At 35.3% G+C, this 24,669-nt stretch overlaps 1 protein-coding gene and 1 long non-coding RNA gene across 2 annotated transcripts; both read right to left on the bottom strand.

Annotated features, from left to right (window-relative positions):
• Nucleotides 1-3,749: 3,749 nt before the first annotated feature.
• LOC120123968 (dof zinc finger protein DOF5.4-like) lies at nucleotides 3,750-5,555 on the bottom strand. The gene has a single exon (XM_039142748.1). The coding sequence runs from the start codon at nucleotides 4,859-4,861 to the stop codon at nucleotides 3,935-3,937; it is 927 nt and encodes a 308-aa protein (XP_038998679.1). The 5' UTR covers nucleotides 4,862-5,555; the 3' UTR covers nucleotides 3,750-3,934.
• Nucleotides 5,556-12,590: 7,035 nt separating this feature from the next.
• On the bottom strand, nucleotides 12,591-13,064 carry LOC120123988. The gene is made up of 3 exons (XR_005516239.1): nucleotides 12,976-13,064; nucleotides 12,731-12,776; nucleotides 12,591-12,654 (listed from the first exon to the last, which is right to left on the bottom strand). It is a non-coding gene; the product is annotated as an uncharacterized LOC120123988 (long non-coding RNA).
• Between the last annotated feature and the right edge of the window lie 11,605 nt (nucleotides 13,065-24,669).

Below are 24,669 nucleotides of genomic sequence, written 5' to 3'. Positions count from 1 at the left end.
TAGCTCATTTAGCTTCAAAACCATCTCAAAGCATTCTACCTTTCTTCCAATACTAAAGAGAATTTAGAGAGTTTCTTGAGAGTTGTTTTCTCCTTTTTTATCAAGAGAGAATTATCATTGTTTTCTCCTTAGTATATCGAGAGAGGTTGTAATTCCTATTTTCTCATAGTGAAATTCTTCTACCGTTGCCCGTGGTTTTTACCCTATATTATTTAAGGGTTTTCCACGTAAATTTTGTGTCTTCTTTATCTTCATTTTTATTTTCTCAAATTATTAGTTGCGATTTTTCTCTATCCGAAAGCCGTCTTCCGCAACAATTGGTATCCGAGCCAGATTAGAGTGTGTAATATCTACTTATTGTCTTTGTGGTTGCCACCAAAAGGTGGATCCTCCAACATAAGAAAGTAAGAAGTTATTACCCATTCTTTGAAGGTTCCAGAGAACTATTCACGATAGTGAAATAGTGGGAGCTATCCGTAAACGAAGCTATGGAAACAAAATTTGATATTGAAAAATTCAATGGGAGAAATTTCTCATTGTGGAAATTGAAGATGAAGGTCATCCTGAAGAAAGACGGTTGTCTACCAGCTATCAATGAAAGGCCGGTGGATTTCACAGATGACAACAAATGGATCGAAATGGACGGGAATGCTATGGCAAACTTCCATCTAGCATTAGCAGATGAAGTATTGTCAAGCATCGAGGAGAAGAAGACAGCTACACAAGCCAGTAAAGAAGCAATTTGGTTGAAGATGCTATTGGAGGAGCTTGGGCACAATCAAGAGTTTGTTTCTCTGTTTTGTGACAGTCAAAGCGCCTTCCATCTAGCAAGGAATCCAATATTTCATTCAAGGACAAAACACATACGAGTTCAATACCATTTCATTCGTGAAAAGGTGGAAGAAGGGATGGTAGATATGCAGAAGATTCATACCAAAGACAACATAGCAGATTTCATGACGAAGGCGATCAATACCGATAAATTTACTTGGTGTCGATCCTCTTGTGGCCTGTCAGAAACGTAAGCAACATGATGGTACAAGGTAGAAAGAATGGTGTGAAGATATGATTGTTTCAATCAAATCTTCAAGTGAGAGATTCATTGTTGAAAATTAAACCAACTTTCGGTGGAAAGTTGGATTTAATTAATCCACCGAATGGCAAATGTCAAAAAGGGTGGCTTTATGTTGAAAATTAACAATAGTAGAAATGCACTTTTAGTCATTGTAATTTAGGGTATTTACAAATTAGTCCTTAAGCTTCAACTATAAATACCCTAGCTCATTTAGCTTCAAAGCCATCTCAAAGCATTCTACCTTTCTTCCAATACTAAAGAGAATTTAGAGAGTTTCTTGAGAGTTGTTTTATCCTTTTTTATCAAGAGAGAATTATCATTGTTTTCTCCTTAGTATATCGAGAGAGGTTGTAATTCCTATTTTCTCATAGTGAAATTCTTCTACCGTTGCCCGTGGTTTTTACCCTATATTATTTAAGGGTTTTCCACGTAAATTTTTTGTCTTCTTTATCTTCATTTTTATTTTCTCAAATTATTAGTTGCGATTTTTCTCTATCTGAAAGTCGTCTTCCGCAACAATTGGTATCCGAGCCAGATTAGAGTGTGTAATATCTACTTATTGTCTTTGTGGTTGCCACCAAAAGGTGGATCCTCCAACATAAGAAAGTAAGAAGTTATTACCCATTCTTTGAAGGTTCCAGAGAACTATTCACGATAGTGAAATAGTGGGAGCTATCCGTAAACGAAGCTATGGAAACAAAATTTGATATTGAAAAATTCAATGGGAGAAATTTCTCATTGTGGAAATTGAAGATGAAGGTCATCCTGAAGAAAGACGGTTGTCTACCAGCTATCAATGAAAGGCCGGTGGATTTCACAGATGACAACAAATGGATCGAAATGGACGGGAATGCTATGGCAAACTTCCATCTAGCATTAGCAGATGAAGTATTGTCAAGCATCGAGGAGAAGAAGACAGCTACACAAGCCAGTAAAGAAGCAATTTGGTTGAAGATGCTATTGGAGGAGCTTGGGCACAATCAAGAGTTTGTTTCTCTGTTTTGTGACAGTCAAAGCGCCTTGCATCTAGCAAGGAATCCAATATTTCATTCAAGGACAAAACACATACGAGTTCAATACCATTTCATTCGTGAAAAGGTGGAAGAAGGGATGGTAGATATGCAGAAGATTCATACCAAAGACAACATAGCAGATTTCATGACGAAGGCGATCAATACCGATAAATTTACTTGGTGTCGATCCTCTTGTGGCCTGTCAGAAACGTAAGCAACATGATGGTACAAGGTAGAAAGAATGGTGTGAAGATATGATTGTTTCAATCAAATCTTCAAGTGGGAGATTCATTGTTGAAAATTAAACCAACTTTCGGTGGAAAGTTGGATTTAATTAATCCACCGAATGGCAAATGTCAAAAAGGGTGGCTTTATGTTGAAAATTAACAATAGTAGAAATGCACTTTTAGTCATTGTAATTTAGGGTATTTACAAATTAGTCCTTAAGCTTCAACTATAAATACCCTAGCTCATTTAGCTTCAAAACCATCCCAAAGCATTCTAGCTTTCTTCCAATACTAGAGAGAATTTAAAGAGTTTCTTGAGAGTTGTTTTCTCCTTTTTATCAAGAGAGAATTATCATTGTTTTCTCCTTAGTAGATCGAGAGAGGTTGTAATTCCTATTTTCTTATAGTGAAATTCTTCTACCGTTGCCAGTGGTTTTTTACCCTATATTATTTAGGGGTTTTCCACGTAAATTTTGTGTCTCTTTTATCTTCAATTTTTATTTTCTCAAATTATCAGTTGCGATTTTGCTCTATCCGATAACCGTCTTCCGCAACACCAAATCCAAAATATATGACTGTTGATGATGATGAGATCAAATTGACAATTTCAACCCCGTACCATATTAACATAATACTATTGTCTTCCGTGTAATGAAAACAATATCACGCATGTTGATGTAACAAAGTGGAGAGGGTGATAGATGGCACTTGGATTAATTGTTAAAAGGAGTGATGGATTTTGTTTTGTCTCAGCTACCCACATCCACATGCACTAAGAATAAACCATCTAGTTTAAGTTAAAGTTTAACTACTACCACAAAAGACATCAGCTCCACCATATCCATGTCTCCATCCAAATGCAAACCCTACTTGACTAAAAACAAATTATTATGTCACTTGTTTTTTTCAGTTGCTGAATGGAATGGAATGAAAACTAATAACGCACAAGGTAAACAATCAAACAAAAGGCTCGGCCTGATCAAACATGAGTTTGAAACTATATACTCCCCGTTATTATAATACTATCAAAAAGTTATAAAAGAACTTCAACAAAACCCGACCCAGATGATCCATGTTTCCGTCCCAAGAATACTCAAAAAGAAAAAACACGACCCTGAATCTGTAATTAGAAGGAAAAAAAGTAAAAGGCTATTAGCCGTACTGATCTTTCATTTACAGGAAACAAAACCCACATTAGAAGATTTTCTCTGAATTGATGTCCTCAAGTCATAGTATAAAATAGCGGTTCGTAGATGCGGTGTCACGGTTGCGGAAGTCGCGGACGTTACGTAACGTGTTGCAGCTGTCGCGGGCGTGATTTCTCCCTTAAAAATCACAATACTCTTAAAATATTTTATCGCGTTACGTTAATATTACGTCGCTGTGGCCTTCAAAACCGTTACGATGCGGCCGCAATTTAATACCATGCCTCAAGTTGAACCAGATTAAAACCAACCCAACGACAGCAGCTGGACAGACAATAAAAGATGCAATTTTCTTCATGTGAGGCTGAAAGTTCGATGGCTTTCTGTATAGAGAAGGCTAAAAATAATGAATTTCCATTTTAGAGATTTTAAGCTGTCTACCTTTGGACGTTTACAACAATGGCTGACTAAAGATCATTTTGGAGGAGCGCCATAATCTGGAAGATCAGGCCATTGATTTGGATTCAAAGAAGCACCCGTAGTTTTGCTCGTGTTTGAGTTCCCAGGGCTGCTTGTGCTGCTGTTGCTGTTGTTGATAGTCCACAAAGCCGCTTCAGAAACTGTAGGGTTATGGTTGTTGATGAAACTTTGATGCCAATTCTGCTGAGATGACTTACCTGCAGCAGGCCTGCTTGACTGAATCAACCTTTCTTGATCAGATGGGAACATGTTTACAGTCTTTTGATCTCTATCGCCCATAGCAAAGAATTGGGTTTGCTGAACTGACTGATGATGTTGTGACCCGAAAGAAGGGACACCATATCCCTGTAAAAGACCCAAATTTGAAGAACCACCCAGGTCACCACCAATGCTTAGAGCTTGATTAAAAGGTTGTGGATGTGGTTGGTTCATCGACTGAATTGCAGCCAAAGGAGACAAGAATCCAGCACCAGGGTAAAATGATCCCACTGAAGAAATAGCAGACGATGAAGCCAAACTACTGGTTTCCTTGGTACTCAGAGCAGCACCTGCACTGATCACAGGACTAGAAGAGATGATACTTTGTGGTGATGCCATGTTGTGTTGCTGAGGTATCTGTGGATGAGACCTTGAGTTTTCACCGGGAGAAGAAACCTTTGTTCGCTTCCCTTTCCTGCAACCACCTCCTACAGGCACGTTCCTTAGTGTTCCACCTTGGGTCCAATACCTTCGACAAGCCTTGCAGAAATAACGAGGCTGGGAGAGACTGTAATTGTTGTAATAACAAAACTTTGTATTAAGAGAGTCGCAACGAGGGCACTTTTGAGGTGGGTTCTGCTGATGCTGATTCTCTGCCGTCAATCTCTGATCTTGCTGCTTCATGCCTTTTTCACTCCCTCTTCCTCCTCTATCTTGCTGCATCACACTATCTATTGAAGCTGCCTCTTCCTTCCGATGCTGATTTGTAGAACCCTTCTCCGTTAATCTGATATTGAACTGAAATTAACCTGTGTTTACTTGGGTTTCGTGCATGCTGGTCTTGAGATGAGTCTTGAAAGAGAAAGAGAGGCGTTCCAGACATAAAGTCTATTAAAACTCGTCTCTACGTGTCTATTTCTGGCTCTTGAGAATCTCCAGTATACAAACAAAACTACGGCGATCGTTACTTGTCTAATTACCTATAACCCTAACCACCAACCCGCCTAGACAAAACCATGCTCTTCCTCAACTCTGAATTACTTTTTCATTTTTTTTCTAAGAAAAAAAAACAAACAACCGATAATCAAGAATCTGAATTTATAAAAGTATCCCCTTAAAACCCAACGAAAAATCTTGCCAGATTTCCATCTCCACTAAGTATATATAAATTTATACATACACTTTCGAATGTGTAGAAAGCTGAGGAGTAGCTGACCTGTTTTTACGAGAGAAGGGAATCTGTACGTGTCGGGCGTGGAAAAAGTCCACTATGAGAAAGATGTTTTAAGAGACAGAGGAATAGGTTGGTTTGAGTTCAGTAGTCATCTCAAACAAAACACACTGCTTCACCTGATCGATCATCATCAAGGTCATTAGAAGTGCATGAAATATTGCCGCCAAACCTTGAATCAGTAATCTTTAATATGTGTTTTTGGGGGACAGACAAAGAACCCGAGGTGAGGCCTAATAAGAGAGAGAGAGAGAGCGGGAGGGAGGGAGGGAGGGACAGTGAATTTAAGAGAAATTATAGAGGAGTGACAACATGATAGTGAAGTGACCAATAAGCATTGGGCAGGCAGATAGGCGGCGCGGCCAAAGTGAAGGGTGGCGTGGCGGTCGCCAATGGTGTGGTGGGCTGTATCAGACACCTTAACTGTATTCTGTTTTCTTCTCACTTCATCTCTCTCTCTCATTCCACTTTCTTAATTCTGCCTGAATGATGTCGCTATCCAGAGTCTTCCATTCTCTATCTTCTTCTTTTTCTAGCAAATCTTCTATTCTCTACTACGATTATTCTATGCATTTTTTCCATTATTTGTTTATTGTATTAGTTCTTATCTTATTGGAGGATTATGTTGGTAACTTTGACGCCTCTCTCGTTTATATCGTTTATCTTTATGTGTTTTACATTATTTATGAATCACGCTACTTATTAATTTAATTAAGTTTTATTTTACCTTATTTTCATTTTAATTCAAATTATAGCATTTAATAATATTAATATCAAAGTAAATAATCTCTGGGATACGTAGTTAAAAATTCTTAGTTGATATTTTTTTCCTTTTAAATTGTAGGTTTAACATTTATTAGAATATTAAAAAGATATTGATATAAAATTAAAATTTTATGCTAAAACATCTTAATTCGATATTTAATTATTTATTAATACTATTTGTGTTAAGAGTAAACAAATTTCATTGGATAAATCAATATATACTAATGTCGAATTAATAATTTATCTCACAATACCAATGAATTGATTTAAGTGGTAAGCAGTTTGATATCGTTTTAGCAAGTCTTGAGCTCGAGTCCTTGTGCACGTAGAAAATCATCGTTGGGAGTCTCGCCCATTAAAGGCAGGTGTACGATCCGGATCAATCCGAATTAGGCTTGGAACCGTTAGCCCAACCAAAAATAATAATTTTTCTCACAGTAACCTTATGACTTCACTTAGGAAAGATTCTTGACGAGAACAATTTCTCCATTGGCAAGTCTAATAAGTCTAGACGATGCCGTTTTAGATTATAAATGGATAAAATAACGTGATGGAAATGGAACCGAAGAGATGGAGCAGTAAAGGGGCTAACGACTCTTTGCCGTTGGGATTTGGGGGTTACAACTGCTCTTGTAGGCCTCCACTTTGAGGGCAAAACACTGGCGTGAGGATTTGTTTTGATAAAAAGAAAACAAAATGACGTTTATATGGACCCATTTCGGTGGCTAGGCTGTTATTAGAGTTAGACCCATGTGTGTTAAGAGTTGATTGGGCCAATATGTGTTCCTATGGGCTTGTGTTTGTTTTAGGCCACTTCCATTGGGGTATTTCTTTTTCATATTTTTTCCTGTAATTTGACTCGCCATATGGACATTTGAGAAGCCATCTTTTATATATATGTTTGTGATATAAGATTTCAACAACTTTTGCAATATTAAACTTACTCCGTATTTTTCTCTGCGACGGTTATCATTCTCTTGAGTGATTTTTAAATTTGTTATAGTAGCAGTTACTTTGTCATTTTTAGTTATATTTTGTCTTATTTACTATAATAATATTTTTGGAATTTTTTCTAGTAAAAGGTATCAAGACTACATATGTTTTTTTTACTCTCCGTTCAGTTTTTTATTATTTTTTTTTGTAAGTTTTTCCTGAATGCATGGTTGTTTTCCCGTGACATGATTCCTTTATTCGATTATACAATACAGTTCGTTGGTTATCGCATATATATGTCAGATGAGATTGTTGTTAAGGGGAGATTGCTTTGTTCATTGACCTTTTTGGTTCTTCTACATGTTTTCTCTCTTTCATGTTTGATGCTTGAAGCTTTTGATGGGTTCAATTTATGTACGTCGTTGTTTCACTTATTAATAGTTTTGTTTATAGGAGATCTCTAAGTGATTATTATTATATTTTATTTTCGATAGTCTCAGTTGTATTTATTTAATCTATAATTGACAAGACATTTGTTGATACAATTTTTGGTAAATGAATTTTATTGATTATTTAAAAAAAAATCAACCACTGAGATTCATTTGCTTACACCAAACAATAGAAGGAAATCTCTTCCCACAGGCTCAACTTATCGGCTGGTTTTTCATCTTTCAAGTAAATGACAAGAAAACTGGATATGGCAATATGGCATCTTAGTGGCCATGGATATATGTATTACGCCAGAATGCATGGTGTTTTGTGCAACATGAGCTTAAGAATAAAGCGACATTTAAACCAAAGGCGGCGCCAACTCTCCTCAAGCTTTCGCCAGCCATTTGTCATTCTCTGCACTTATATATATATATATATGGGTAGACTCACATTTTTTTATAAATTTTATATATATTTAAAATCGTAGAATAAATAAAAATATATTATTAAAATTAAATATTTATATTTTTTAATGAATATATTATTATTTTTATTATTAATCTCACTCATTTATTTTTTTTAACGTATATATATATATTCATTAAAAGATTTTACCATTTGAGACAAATTTTAGACAACTCATAATTTCATAATAAAAAAAACACTTAGAAAATTCATTCAAGATTCATCATTTATGATAATAGAAAAAGATAAGATTATATTTTACTTATCACTACTATTGTGATTGTTTGTTGTTGTATCATGTGATACCGACGTCCAACGTGCACTAACAAAGTCGAACAACTTGAGTTTGAAAGCCGTAACAGCAGCATCAAACTCTCAGCTTCATTATCCCTAACAGTTTATGGGCACCTTACCAGAGCCTGCAACTCCCAATCCCATGCAGTTTATGTACACTTTCTTTCCGTGAATCTGAAAGCAAACTTGTTTAGAATTACTTCCATAACAACTTAAAAACATAAGGAACAAAAAGAACATAACGACCTTATGACATTGAAAATGGATGCTGCTTATTTGCATTTCCGCCTCATACAAATCAAAACATTTTGTATCCGACGTCAACATGAAACCTACAGTCAAATAACTGCAACTTCACTACAAACCTCGTTAACATCATTACGTGGTAAGGCGAGATGATATTCATATCAACTTCGATGACTGCTGTAACGGTCTTGATATGCTACCTGATGTCAACCATTACAAATTTTCTTCATTTCGAGTGGTGACAATCAGGGTTTCAAATCGCAATCGTTTTCGGTCATTTCAGGTTTACCGTGATTGTGGTCGTCGCGGGCACTATTACGCCATCGTGGGCACTATTACGGGTATAGCGGATAACTTAGACGGCGGTGAAACCACTATTTCACGGGCGAAATCGCTATTTCGGACCGTGATTTGAAACCCTGATGTCAATAGCAAGCTTCAATCTTTGCTCTGCTTTTACAATACATCATAGGTTCTTGAGTTGAGAATGGAATAGGGAAAATTTTCTTCTTACAAACTAGCTAGGCATTATGATAGAGAGTAAATTTCTTTTTTATATGACCACCGGTATTCAATTTATTGATTGACTAATCCGGAATGAGTACTACAAAGACGAGAGAGACTCTTCCAACTCAGTTTGCTTCATTCGCAAAGGTCGTTGAGATTCAAACCATTGACATTGCTTAAGGGATCTAGTATCTCATCCCATTAAACCAACTGATTTTTTGTTATATAAGAGAATAAATTATTAAACTTTTTTTTACTTGAAATCAAATCAAATACAATGTAGTTTGAATTTAATTTTATAATCTTCTAATATTATTCTTCAATTATTAAACATTCTATTTTGTAATTAAAATGGAGTGAAATAAATAAAAAATACATGTTAAACCAATAATAATGGTATAATTATCCTTTTATTTAAAAATATTTAGTGATTTACATTAAAAAATACCCAAATCAAACAAGAAAATCAATTTTAGATCATTTTATTAGCACCTTGAACATTTTCTTAAAAATATTAAAAATAATAGCATAAGTTCATATATCTTAATGATTTGTTATAATTATTTACATAATATTTAAATTAAAAATTATGAACCAACAACCAGTTGGTTTAGTAGGATGAGGCACTAAGTCCCTTAAGCAAGATCAGAAGTTCAAATTCTGACGTTTGCGAATAGAGCAAACTAGATTGGGAGGGTCGTCCTCGCCTCTGTAGTACCCGATTTGGATTAGTTGATTATTAGATCAAATACCAATGTGATTAATTCAAAAAAAAATAAAAATTATGATTCTATACATAGGTGGTGACTTCTCACAGAAATAAGCAGTTTTAACTTTACTCTATTTCCCATGTAAAAACAGAAGGATCCAAGTTCGTAAGTGCAGTCGACAAGAAAAGAGAAACTAAAAACCATCATTTTATACTTTGGTTGTATAACTTCTAGCCTGTCGTTAAGATTTCATGTGAGTAGCCTGTAGTTAAGATTTCATGCGAGTGTGGTTTACCTATACTTCTATAAAATTCACCACTAAGCGGGGCCGCATCTTCGGCCCGGTACTTATCTCGACTGTTTACCTGAATTGTCATTAGTTTCTTGTTCTGAGAAATGATCTGCATGAGTTATCATGGAGAAGGGTTTTTACTTCCATAGCTTAACGCACTGGTCATGGCTTGTGGAAGCGATCATTTCAGTCTGTAGACAACCAGCCAGTGAAGAAATAAGTCCCTTGTGTGCTTCAACTGTCAATGTTTTGTTGGTCTCAATTGGATCCCATAATTCAAGAAACTGTTGAAAAAAAACAAATTTGATCTTAATAGAAAGATAGAATGGAATTAGCAAAGATTGCAAAAGGATGGCAGAGCGTTAAATGAACATTAGGCCAAGACAACGTCAGCCTATTAGGTTAGCAACCTAGTCTTTTTATGTTACAACTATATATTCATTTAAAAAACGCCTGCAAACATTCGAGGAACAGACAGAGTATTTTGTAAATAATATTCTGAATACTTCACCTGGTAGCCACCAATGACCAAGAGTTGCGATTACGCAGGATGAAATGTGCAGGACTGGAACTTGTTGCCTGTTGAGCGCAAGTCATGTAAGCATTCTCCCCCGGATACTGACCACACTCGTGCACTGTCTTCACTGATGGAGGCAATATACTTGCCACATGGATCCCAGCAAATTGAAAGTACATCTTTGTCATGCCCCTGAATGACTATAACAATCGTTCAGATAAGCAAGGAGCCAAATGGACTTTTAGATGCATGTTAAGTTATGATAACATAGAGAGTGAATCAATCTTCAAACAGAATTGAGGCTTGTTAGTCTCAATGTCAATAACATTGACAACATTCCCCGATGCAGTTGCAATTAACTTTCCTAGTTCCGGCTGGAATCGGACTTGTTTAGTAGCTTCCTGCAGTCACCTCATAAGGAAATTGTCATACGCATAAGTGAGGTATTCATTTGCAAGTACTTTAATATTTTCTAAACGAGTTTTCCAAAAAAAAAGAGAGAATAATTTGATGTTGTTAACACTTCCTTTCCACATAATTTATTTTGTAGAAACCCACAAGGATGCAAAACTAAAGATTCTAAAAATGAAGATTTCAACCATTTCAATGTTTGTCAAGCATAAACTCTCTCTAGAAGTATGCTGAGCTGAAATGCATAGCCAAGAAAAGATTTTACAAGTGATAATGATGTATGTCTTCGAGAAATTCTAATAGATATAAGGCTCAGAAACTGACCTTAGAGACATTAATGCAAGCACGTTGGTTGATATTCCATAATCGTATCTCGTTATTGTTATCACAGGAACAAAGAAGATCCACCTTTCTAGGGTGGAAATCCAAAGACAAAACTTTTTCAGCGTGCCTCGCAAGCTTGAAAAGTGATTTGCTTGGCTGCAGAGCAAAGAAATGAAGACATATTGCCAAACAGAAAATAAGTGCAGTGGAGTAGTCTGCCCCTCTAAACAACAAAAAGGGCCCCATAGAAGACATTAATTATGAAATAGCCTATCTTCATTCTGAACAAGCAGACAGAAATTTAGCAAATACTAAATAAATATCTGATAAAATTACAAAAGAAAATTGTTACTTTGGCAGAATCCCATATTTGGACAGTTTTGTCAAAAGATGATGTTGCAAATATGGTTGAACTTTGTCTAAAACTAACATCAGTAATGAGAAGAGAATGGCCCTCCAAAGTTCTAACAAAATCAAGGGTTTCCAGATTCCATGTCAAGCCCTGACAAAAGAAAACTGCAATTAGCTCTAGGCTTATACAAAAAATTGTTTGAACAAAAAGCTGCATTGCACCTTAACACCGCCTTCTTTTCATGCCCTGCACTCTCTAGAAACTTCCCATTTGATGAAAAATGGCAGCTCAAGACTTTGCTTTTGCTTGAGTGGAGGTAACTAACTTCTTCAAATGTGAAGCCTACACCAGTGATACTCCTCAACATCATCATCATCATGGGACAGAAAAGAATCAACGGTGTCATCAACAGGTTTATACTCCTCAGCCTATATTATCCTGCAGATGAACATTCCATGAAGCAGGCAACAATCATGATGCAAATAAAAGCAAAAAGATCGGCTCAAAGAAAATAAAACAAGCAAAATGATACAGAGGAAGTATGGATCAATAAAATATGATGGCATTCTCTACTAACACGGGTCAAATTTCTGTGAAACTTTAAGCACACTTCTTTTTCACTTGGCAGGACTTAAACATCTACGCTGTCAAAAATTGGCTCGAACAAATATTAGTTAACATGCCACTTACATCCAAAGGCATCCATTCAGTGGTGCTGGGTCGATTGATTTAATCAAGGCTGAAAAGATAAAGACCACAACTTTGATATATATAACATAGAAAAAATTAAAGCAGGTCCAGTACTATGTGCATCTCCTGCTTGTCAAAATATATCATATATCCATAATTCATCCCATCTTTGAATATACACAAGTAAAAACGAATCAGATTTTCCAACATTAACTCCAATCAGACAAAAGTGCAAACCAACCTGCAGCATGAGGCGAAGTTATAGGAATTTTGCCTTTTTGTGCCCCATAGGGGGTGACTGAATTAATAGGAAAGGTAATTCCCAAATTATTGCCTTGAATTTGTTCCTGTAGATTGAAAAGAGTTTCTAACATTTAGAGAAATTAATGACAACTAGTTGGTTTTATTTAGTTGAGATTCTACGCTCTTAACTTGATGCTGAGTGAGATTTATCTGTCGTTGCAGAAGGCTGATACAAGAACAAATGTGAAAGATCGTATAAAAAGGGTGAAACACTTTACTTATTAAAACGCTGAGCATTTCCAAGATGAAAATCTCAGTTCACATTGTATGTTTTGTGTTGGCAGGAGGGAAATAAAAAAGCCAAAGAAACTACGAACTGTTTGTCAATTATACAAGCCTTCATTTCAGTAAAACACAAATATTACCTTGAACTGGCTGCGAATGAGTTGGGGAGCCTCAGTTGATTAGTTTCAAGTACTAGATTACTGGAATCAGAGTATCTGGGAATAGGAACCTGTCTAGCTAGCCATTTGGCGATTTATCATCAATTGCTGCGAAAACATTGGACCGAGATTCTGTGATTGATCTTCCACTTTTTCAGCCTGAGATACGGACAATAATAATGTAAGTTTATGAGGCTGGCAACAAAAAAATACTACCGCTCAACGTGATCTCAAATTCCACAAACATTTACCTCAATAGAGGTTTCTGCCTCAGAGTGCCCTTGAAGCTTTGTTTGCCTAGTAAAACATCATTTAGGTCCGACAAATCTTTTAGTTTATTATTCTCTTTTAAACTAAAGAGGGCTTCTCTTCCTTCACTTTCTTACAAATCAACATCCAACATCATCCAAGATCTGGTGCCTTCACTTCTCAATCGAAATCCCATCGTGAACATCTTCCATCTCTTCTTCTCGGCCTCTTCATTCCTTCTATTTAAGATTTAAGTATATTTTACTGCAAACAAAGATTCTTCAAGTTAGATTAAAACTTAATATTGAATATCTAGTTCATATTTTCAAATTAACAATAATAAATCACTACAAGCAATTGTATTTTCAGTTACACTACAAATAGTCACTAAAAATATTAAATTTAGTCACTAAATATTATCGTGACAATTTTTGAGTAGTCATTTGTCATCATTAGTAACTCCATCACTATTATATTAAAAACGACTTTAATAAATTTTGTCACAATTATTTATATTTTTTTGGCTATATTTTTTGACACATAAATCTAATAATAGTGATGAAAATTTAAACACTGATATTATCATCATTAGTGACAAATATTTTATGACAACTACATGATTAAATTAATTATTAAAAAACTATTATGAAATTAATTATTAGTATATATTGCATTTTTAGTTGTATCCAATTTCCTTGTCATTAGTTAGGTTATCATCAGTTAATTATTCGTTAACGATGAATGATGTGACAGATCACGGATCTGGTGTCTCATCCCACGAGACTAAATGGTTGTGGTTGCTAGTTCTACATGTTATTTTTGATAAATTAATACAATACATGTATTTTAAGATGATCGAACCTAGGACCTTCAGGTGATTCTGGTTGGCTAGTGTTGAAAGTATTAAAATGGTTTTCAAGTTTGGTAACCAACTTTGAAAAAATGGTTTTCAAAGTTTGGTAAATGTTTCTTTGAAAATGGTTTTCAAAGTTTGGTAAATGTTTCTTTGAAAAATAGTTTTTCAAAGTTTGGTAGATGTTTGTTGAAAAATGATAATGGGATAATCACAACTAATCCCTAGGTTTTAGGGTATTTACAAGATTAAGTCCTTAAGTTTTAATTATAAATACCCTAGCTCATTTAGCTTCAAAACCATTCCAAAAATCATTTCTTTCTCCCAATACTAGAGAGCTTTCTTGTGAGTAGTGAGTGTTTTGTAAACACCTGTAAATTTTCTCTCTTAGTAAAAGATCTGCAGCAGTCCGGAGACGTAAGCACAATTGGCTGAACTCCATTATCAATTTCGGGTATTATTTTTCTGCTTTTATTTCGTATTCTCACTAATCTGATAATAGAGAAATTACTTGTACTTGGTTTATTTCCTAACAACTGGTATCAGAGCTTTTGGTTGTGAATTCTGTCAATTTTTTGCGGGGTTACTATTCGGGTTACTATTCACATGAATAGTGAATTTCGTGAATAGTGAAATTCGATCAGCGATACGAGTTTGTCGACGGAGGTGTTCTAATACACGTCGGTTCGCGGAAATTGTCAGAAACGATCCAAACGAAGCCAGATTCGAGTGGGAGCGATGGCTGCAGACGAAGGGAAGGTGAAAATTGAAAAGTTCGATGGTGCGGACTTTGGATTTTGGAAGATGCAAATTGAAGATTTTCTATACCAGAAAAATCTATATCAACCCCTCTCAGGAAAACAACCAGAGGGCATGAAGAATGAAGACTGAGCTCTTCTCGACAGACAAGCCCTCGGAGTTATCCGACTGACGTTATCCCGCAATGTTGCTTTCAACATAGCAAAGGAAAAGACCACGGCAGGTCTTATGACGGCTCTCTCCAGTATGTATGAGAAGCCATCGGCCTCAAACAAAGTTCATTTGATGAGGCGATTATTTAATTTACGGATGACGGAAGGGGCATCGGTGGCACAACACCTAAATGAACTCAACACAATCACAACCCAGTTGAGTTCAGTGGAAATTGAATTTGATGATGAAGTTCAAGCTTTAATTCTCTTATCATCTTTACCAGACAGTTTGAATGCTACTGTTACAGCAGCCAGCAGTTCGTCGGGAAACATCAAATTAAAATTCGACGATGTTCGGGATCTGGTACTGAGCGAAGAAATTCGACGGAGAGAATCGGGTGAAGCATCAACCTCCTCAGCCTTGCACACAGAGTCCAGAGGGAGAACTTCAGAAACAAATTCAAATCGTGGCAGATCGAAATCCAGAAGGGGAAAGTCAAGAACAAGAAATAAAGATTTTACCTGTTATAATTGCGGCAAGAAGGGCCACTTCAAAAGAGATTGCCGAGCACCGAAGAAAAATACCGGCGCACAGGAATATGCCAACATGACGGAGGAGACAGGTGATGCTATGATTTTAAGCGTCAACAGTCCGATTGAATCATGGATTTTGGATTCAGGGGCATCTTTCCACTCCACCCCATGCCGAGAAATCATGGAAAATTATGTCAGTGGTGATTTTGGGAAGGTTCATCTAGCTGATGATGAAACCTTAAAGATCGTCGGAAAAGGAGACATCCGACTAAAGTTGCCAAACCAAACCACCTGGACGCTGAAAGGAGTGAGACATATTCCTGGCCTCAAAAAAAATTTAATTTCTGTAGGACAGCTTGATGGTGAAGGATTTAGCACAACCTTTTCAGGCTATGAATGGAAGATTACCAAAGGAGCACTCGTCATTGCTCGTGGTAAGAAAACTGGTACTCTCTATATAACATCAAATTTAGAGAATATCATTGCAGTAGCAGATGCTGATGGAAAATCAAACGTATGGCACCAAAGGCTTGGCCATATGAGCGAGAAAGGGATGAAGACACTTTTGTCAAAGGGGAAGCTACCGGATCTAAAGAATGTAGATGTCGGACTATGCGAGGATTGCATCTTTGGAAAACAAAAGAAAGTCAGCTTTGCAAAGATTGGTAAGACACCCAAGGCTGAAAAGTTAGAGTTAGTTCATACTGATGTATGGGGACCATCTCCAGTTTCATCTCTTGCAGACTCATTATAATATGTCACCTTCATCGATGATTCTACAAGGAAGGTGTGGGTTTATTTTCTGAAGAAAAAAACCAGAAGTCTTTGATACCTTCAGAAAATGGAAGGCCATGGTGGAAAATGAGACTGGTATGAAAGTCAAGCGATTGAGGTTTGACAATGGAGGAGAGTACAGAAATAGGAGATTCAGAGATTTTTGCGCAAACAATGGGATCAAGATGGAGACAACAGTTCCCATGACACCGCAGCAGAATGGCGTAGCAGAGCGCATGAACAGAACTCTGAATGAACGTGCCATAAGCATGAGGATACATGCCGGATTGCCCAAATTTCTATGGGCTGAAGCTATCAACACTGCAGCTTACCTGATCAACCGTGGGCCCTCAGTTCCTTTGGATGGCAGAATACCAGAGGAAGTTTGGAGCAAGAAAGAAATAAACCTTTCACACTTAAGAGTGTTTGGTTGTATTTCTTATGTACACATAGAATTTGCTGAAAGAAGTAAACTTGATGCTAAGTCCAACAAATGTTCCTTTGTTGGTTACGGCGGTGAAGAGTTCGGTTAACGGTTTTAGGACTATGAAAATCGGAAGATCATTAGAAGCAGAGATGTCATTTTCAATGAGAATGTGATGTATAAATACAAGTCAACTGTAGAATCAAGCAGCTCCAATACCAAAGCTGAAACAAAGGAATTTATTGAGTTTGAGGAGATTTCTGGAAATGATGTTCAGATCAGTCCTGAAGCAGTTCAAGAAGAACCAGGCACACCCGAACTAAGACGCTCCTCCAGAATTCCTAAACCAACCCAACGGTATTCTCCTTCTTTGCACTACTTGTTGCTGACTGACAATGGTGAACCAGAGTGCTATGATGAAGCAATGCAAGTGGAGGATTCAGTCAAGTGGGAGTCTTCCATGAAAGATGAGATGGACTCGCTTTTTATCAAATCAGACGTGGGAATTAGCTGAAATACCACCAGACAAGAAAGCGCTTCACAACAAGTGGATTTACAGGATCAAAGAAGAGCACGATGGGAGCAAACACTACAAAGCGAGATTGGTTGTCAAAGGTTTTCAGCAAAAAGAAGGTATTAACTACAATGAAATTTTCTCTCCAGTCGTGAAACTGTCTACAATCAGACTGGTGTTGAAAATTGTAGCTGTAGAGAATTTACATCTTGAGCAGTTAGATGCAAAGACAGCTTTTCTTCATGGTGATTTGGAGGAAGAAATCTATATGAGGCAGCCAGAAGGCTTCATAGAGGCAGACAAGAAAAACCTGGTATGCAGGTTGAAGAAGAGCTTGTATGGTTTAAAACAAGCTCTTAGACAGTGGTACAAGAAGTTCGATAGTTTCATGAGTAGTAGTGGTTTTACCAGATGCCAAGCAGATCATTGTTGCTACATCAAGAGGTTCGATAATAGCTTCATTGTATTGCGACAGTCAAAGTGCTATACATCTAGCAAAGAATCCGTCTTTTCATTCCAGGACAAAGCACATACAATTGCGATATCATTTTATCCGGTCTCTTCTGGAAGATGAGATTTTGAAACTTGAAAAGATCAGTGGAGCTCAAAATCCAGCAGATATGTTGACAAAGACGGTGACTACAGACAAACTGAAGTTGTGTTCAACTTCAGTTGGCATGCTAGAGTAACAAGACTAGAAAAGCTGTTGCATTGATTGAGGTGTGAAGACAGATTAAAATCAGTCTTCAAGTGGGAGATTGTTGAAAGTATTAAAATGGTTTTCAAGTTTGGTAACCAACTTTGAAAAAATGGTTTTCAAAGTTTGGTAAATGTTTCTTTGAAAATGGTTTTCAAAGTTTGGTAAATGTTTCTTTGAAAAATAGTTTTTCAAAGTTTGGTAGATGTTTGTTGAAAAATGATAATGGGATAATCACAATTAATCCCTAGGTTTTAGGGTATTTACAAGATTAAGTCCTTAAGTTTTAACTATAAATACCCTAGCTCATTTAGCTTCAAAACCATTCCAAAAATCTTTTCTTTCTCCCAATACTAGAGAGCTTTCTTGTGAGTAGTGAGTGTTTTGTAAACACCTGTAAATTTTCTCTCTTAGTAAAAGATCTGCAGCAGTCCGGAGACGCAAGCACAATTGGATGAACTCCGTTATCAATTTCGGGTATTATTTTTCCGCTTTTATTTCGTATTCTTTCTAATCTGGTAATAGGGAAATTACTTGTACTTGGTTTATTTCCTAACAGCTAGTTCTACATGTTATTTTTTATTATTTAATACGATACATCATGTATTTTAAGATGACCGAACCTAAGACCTTCAGGTGAAGAGCTTAACGCCCAATCACTATGTTAAGAAAGAAATATTTATTTTTGACAAAAAATATTATTTAGGTTAAACAATTGTTGGAATTAATTTTTTATTCTATAAAAATATATTAATTATAAAATCAATATTATTATAATAATTTAATTAATTTTTATATGATTTCTCATATGAAAACGTTTATGGAAGAAAAATATAAAAAATAATTAAATTAGCTTTAAAATATAAACGTATAAATATTAAGATATAAACCTAAAATAATATAATGCATCCTTAAATTATATTTAATAAAATAAAATAAAAATATTTAATTAAATTAGTTTTAAAATATAAACGTATAAATATTAAGATATAAACCTAAAATAATATAATGCATCCTTAAATTATATTTAATAAAATAAAATAAAAATATTTGACATTGTATTAACCACTTACGGAGAAGTCCTAAATTAAAAAAATAAGGTAGTAATAATTAATTGGTATTTACAAAATTTACATATCTCTCAATAAAGATAATAAATTATATATAAACACTAATCAATTTTTTAAGAAAAAAATATTCATAATTGAAGATGAAATATCACTATCAAGGTGTATAGTTAGTCCTGTAAATGAACTGAACGTTCAACGAACCGTTCATGAACTGTGCGGCGGGAAGTTCGTTTATGTGCGTTTATTTATTAAATGAACGAACATGAACAAGATTTTTTGTTCGTTTAATTAAATGAAAGAACATGAACATAGGCCTCGTTCGTTCATTTACGTTCGTGAACGTTCGGTTATGTTCGTTTATGTTCGTTCGATTATGTTCATTTATGTTCATTCATTTATGTTTAACCCAATCTTCTTAAATCAATTTTGGTGACCAATTTGTAAGTATCTTAAAAATATTAATTAATTAGATATTCTGATGACCAACTCCATAATTAACCCAATTTTATTTGGAGATTAAATTCAATATGTTAACCCGTGAGGCACCTCGCACCTATATTCATTTTCCCCCTTTTTTCTCAAACCCTAATGTTTACTAGAGAGTGGAAACGATCGCTGAAAGCTTCAAAACAAGTTATATTATAGTGCAATCTAAAGTTTACAGGTCTATTTTCATCTCTTTCTCTGTTTTATTTGGCTTAATAGTTGATATGTAAAGTTATTGCGGGTATCTTCACATCTAAAACTCAAGAAAACATCATACTTCTTTCTAGAAATAGATGAGAAGATAAAGGTAACAATCGGAAGTATATGAGCATCAGTAAAGAGAAAAATATAATAGAATTTGCCAGAAAACAAAACAAATGTTTCTATGCAATTTCTGAAAAAGAGTGTAATAGTGTAAGTAATGGGTTTTCCAGGAAGAACTCATTAATAAGTAGAAAATACACTTTGACAATGAACTTTTGTTTTCATAGTTCTTGTGTGACTTTTAGTTATGGAGTAGACTTTAGGTACGTTAAAATTTTGAATGGTGGTTTAGCAATAATATCAGTTACGATATGTAGCATCGAAGGGATTTCAGATCTATGTTATTGCCTTGTAGTCCAATTTGTACCGTTTGAAATCTTCATGATGTTAAATTTTCTACTCTGCCAACGGAAAATACCATTATTAACAAACCTCACTAAGGTCTGACATTGATGTCACAAAACTTTTAGACGGCTAATTTATTAGAATAACGTAGATTTGGTTGATTTGCATTGTCGACTATTTTTCATGAAAGAACAATGGAAGGTAGGGTCTCCAACGTTTATGTTCGTGTTCATTTATGTTCGTGTTCGTTTATGTTCGTTTATTTATTAAATGAACAAACATGAGCATACTTCCGTTCGTGTGCGTTCGGTTCGTTTGCAGGCCTATGTATAGTAACCAAATAAAAATAGGACATAATTATTCACTTCAACAGTGACAAAAATAATTGTCTTCACAAATCACCAACTAAGATTAATAATAAAATTTTTTTTGTCTGGGTAATAATAGTAACTACTTATTATGTTGTCACTTTTATAATTTTTCTATTGAAAAATAAGTTGGTACCAGTTTGAACATTTTATTAGTGACTAATTGATAATGACAGTTTACTTTGATCACCATAAAACATTATTAGTGGCAAGTTACTTGTGATATACTTTAAAATTATCACAATAATTTCCTAATGAAAGACTAAATAGAAATAAGTTACAATTTCTTATTTTAAAGTGATAAAAATAATTTTCGTCGTAAATAATTTATTTACTCTGAGAAAAATATCACAATTAAATGTTCATTAAAAATATTATTTATCGTAACGAATGTTCATCTTAATTGTCTACAAAAGTGTTTCTTTAGTGTACAATTTGTGGCACTAGGGAAGTGTTTTTTTTTTTAATCTCTTCGTCCTTAAAACTTTTGCGTAAAAAATGAAAGAAGCCAATAATCATGTTCATCGAAACATATCAGATTCAATCATAAAACCTCTATTATTGGATCCATTCTATCACAATAAAAGTTCATATACAGAAGTTAATTCATATTTAGCAGGAATACCCTTAAACTTGTAGGTTTAATATGAGAATTATCATTTGAAGGTGAAATTTGGAATGAAAAATAATGACGTCATATCTCTAATAATAGTAGTAGTTGATACTGTAATCTGCTCAAAGACACCCAAAAACAAGAATAGGGCTCATCTCTATTACCTATTAGGCTAAAAACATTGTGCCCCGTTACTAACCTAACCCAATTGGTAAATAGATTAGACAGCAACCCAACCTATGTAACATACTAGACCTTCTGTACACAAAATTTCACTATGTAGTTTTCTTTAGACTTAAATGTCCCAGTGCCTGAACTATACAATTTGTATTAAATTACTTCTTAAAATATTTTTAATACGATTTATCCTCTTAATTATAAATTTTTATCTAATTTATCTCAAATCGTTAACATTGTTAAAAAAAATCATGGACCAATCAGAACACACCACATTACCTCTTGATTTTTGTTTTCTTTATTTAAATAAATAAAAATCAATAATAAAATAAAATTAATACATTACCGAAATTACCCTTCTTCCCCACCCACACCCCAAACCTCACCCGTAACTTTTTTTGGTTCCGGTATAGCTTCAATCTCGTAAAACCCATCATCAAGCATAGTCATGCATTTTTCTTTTTCATCTTCATTATCTTCCTCTTGTTCTTCTCCTTCCTCATCATCGTCGTTTTTCTTCCCGTAGCCTGTGACATAGAATTTGTCCCACCACCACCATCCTATCACTTAGCTCTTTTTTTTATTGATTTTTGTCTCTTTGTTCATTCATCCTCTTCTTCTCCTCGTTTCTCTGAATCTTCAGCAAGTTTTTTGATTCAAAACCATGGAGTTCATTAACTATATCTCACTTTCTTGTTGTTGATCTAACTTAAATAAGAAAACCTAAAGCAATGTTTCCTTCTTTTTTGTCGTCGTCTCCGATTGTTTACTCTTTGACCCTTTTTGTTTCCCTATTCATTCTCTTTCTATTCACCCCTCAAATCCTTGTACCTTAGAGAAACGGCCACCGGGAACTGCTAATCTCAGCCCGATATGAACTTGATGATCTCTTTATCTTTCGGAAAGCCAAAACTCGCGGCGATTCTTTGAAGATTTATCATCTAGGTATTGTTAACCCCAAGCCCAAAATCGCGTTCCTTTTCCTCACGAACTCGGATCTCGTCTTTACTCCTTTGTGGCAACATTTCTTTGAATTCTAAAACATTCAAAAATTAAAGAAACAATGATGAAAGAACAACCCAGAGTTGTAAAATCAAAAGGAGAAAAAGAAATTAACCCTTTTATTTATATTGACTTGTAACGAAGGTCGAAAGGTGAAATGATGAATCTCTTGAGCTTGACACGACGGTTGCTGTGATGAACTGCTCAAGAAAAATAAGAAAGGATTTAAGGAATAGAGAATTTAGGTTGAAGAAAATAGAATCGTAACATTTTCATTGATAAGTTTTCATTTGGGTATACTGATTTTTATAGAAAATAGCTCATAACAGACTGTCAGCTATATTCTTCTCTAACAGACTTGATTCCTTAACCGTTTTATTATTTTTTTGTGATTTCAGGCTGTTGGGCTTGTTTCATACTCTGGCCCATCATTCATCTGATCCTTTGCTTCCTTACCCATTTCCCACGCCTGGTCTAGCTGCCCATCAGGTAAATTCTTCACCCAATTCTTCTGCTCATTCATTTTCTCAATTCCCTTTTCATTTGAAATCCCTAAATTCCCCGTGTTTCCCTTTTCTTCCTCATTAGCTTCCAGTGAAATCCCTAGATTCACCATGTTTTCCTTTTCTCATTCCTTAACTTCCAATTTTGCTTCATGAAATCCTCCCAGGTAGCATTTTCGACTCCCAGATTCGACCATTGAATCAATAACTGTGTAACTGCCTTGTTATTTTGCTTAATAACTCGTTTATCCAAAACAATCGCAGGATAAACACGAAGCTGGCCATCAATAGTAAGTTCAGGTGGATCTCTGGTAGCAACATTGTTATCCCCAATCTTTCTTTTTAAAAGACTGATATGAAAAACATGATGAAGTTGAGAATGATTTGGTAATTCCAATTCATATGCGACTGATCCAATTCTGCGTTTGATTTTGTAGGGTCTATAATAACGAGCAGACAATTTTAAGTTTCTGCGCAGAGCCAAAGAGGTCTGCTTATAAGGTTGAAGCTTAAGGTAAACCTCATCACCTTCCATAAACTGTCTATCACTCCTTTTTTGATATGCATAATACTTCATTCGATACTGTGCTTTACTAAGTTGATCAAGCAGTATACTATTGATATTGTCTGTCTTTCATAAACTGCAGCACATCAGCTACTTGTGAGTCAGTAGTCCAAGTCATAGTTGGCGGTATATAACCATATAAAGCAGTAAAGGGAGTAGTACCCACTGCTGTATGAAAACTTGTATTATACCACCATTCAGCATGAGAAATCCACTTAGCCCATGAACTAGGCTTTAAAAAACAAAGTCCTCTTAAGTACTGTTCAAGACATTGCTTAAGTCTTTCTGTTTGACCATCCGTTTGAGGATGATAGGCAGTTGTAAATAGGGTTGTAGTCCCTAATAACTTCAATAACTCCTTAAAAAAAACTGGTAAAAATCTTATCTCGATCAGACAGAGCAACTTTATGTTGTCCATGGAGTTTGTAAACTTGCTCTAAATAGACTTTAGCAACATCAGAAGCTGTAAAAGGATGAATCAGTGGTAGAAAATGCCCATACTTAGTGAACTTGTCAATTACCACCAAAATAGAATTGTATCTATTAGAAGGAGGCAACCCCTCTAAACTCAATGATAATAAACTCCCAAGCTTGCTATGGAATAGGTAATGGTTGTAGTAGCCCATGGAGTTTGTAAACTTGCTCTAAATAGACTTTAGCAACATCAGAAGCTGTAAAAGGATGAATCAGTGGTAGAAAATGCCCATACTTAGTGAACTTGTCAATTACCACCAAAATAGAATTGTATCTATTAGAAGGAGGCAACCCCTCAATAAACTCAATGATAATAAACTCCCAAGCTTGCTATGGAATAGGTAATGGTTGTAGTAGCCCAGGTTGCAAAACATGTTCTTGTTTAATTCTCTGACAAACATCACACTGCTGAACATACTGTTTAACCAGTGTCTTCATTCCCTTCCAATAAAAATACAATTTTAGTCGATGATAAGTAGCTTGTATGCCAGAATGGCCACCTTGTGGTGAATCATGAAGTGTAGAAAGAAGTTGATTCCTTAATCCTCCTGTGTCACCAATATACACTCTACCTTTATATCTTAGGATCCCTTTAGTATAGGACCAGTCAGTCATGCCATTAAGATCAAATAACAATTTAGGAATTAAATCCTTAGCCAAAGAATCAGTTTCATAACTGTTTTCCACCTCAGTGACCCAAGTAGGAATGACTATTGTAGCAGATAACTGTTGAAATTCAGAATCAACTTCAAACTGTCTTGATAAAGCATAAGCAACTCTGTTGTGTTTACCTTTGCGAAACTGAATAGAATAATTCAATCCCAGCAATTTTGTAAGACCCTTCTTCTGAATT

Source organism: Hibiscus syriacus, unplaced genomic scaffold, assembly GCF_006381635.1.
Source record: "Hibiscus syriacus cultivar Baekdansim isolate YM2019G1 unplaced genomic scaffold, ASM638163v2 tig00110407_pilon, whole genome shotgun sequence".
Taxonomy (NCBI): Eukaryota; Viridiplantae; Streptophyta; class Magnoliopsida; order Malvales; family Malvaceae; genus Hibiscus; species Hibiscus syriacus.
The sequence above is the reverse complement of the archived record's forward strand: the minus strand, read 5'-3'. Positions and strand labels throughout refer to the sequence as shown.

Excerpts from the sequence above, each read along its gene's own strand:
- LOC120123968 (XM_039142748.1), bottom strand. The coding sequence starts at position 4,861 with ATGCAGCAAGATAGAGGAGGAAGAGGGAGTGAAAAAGGCATGAAGCAG.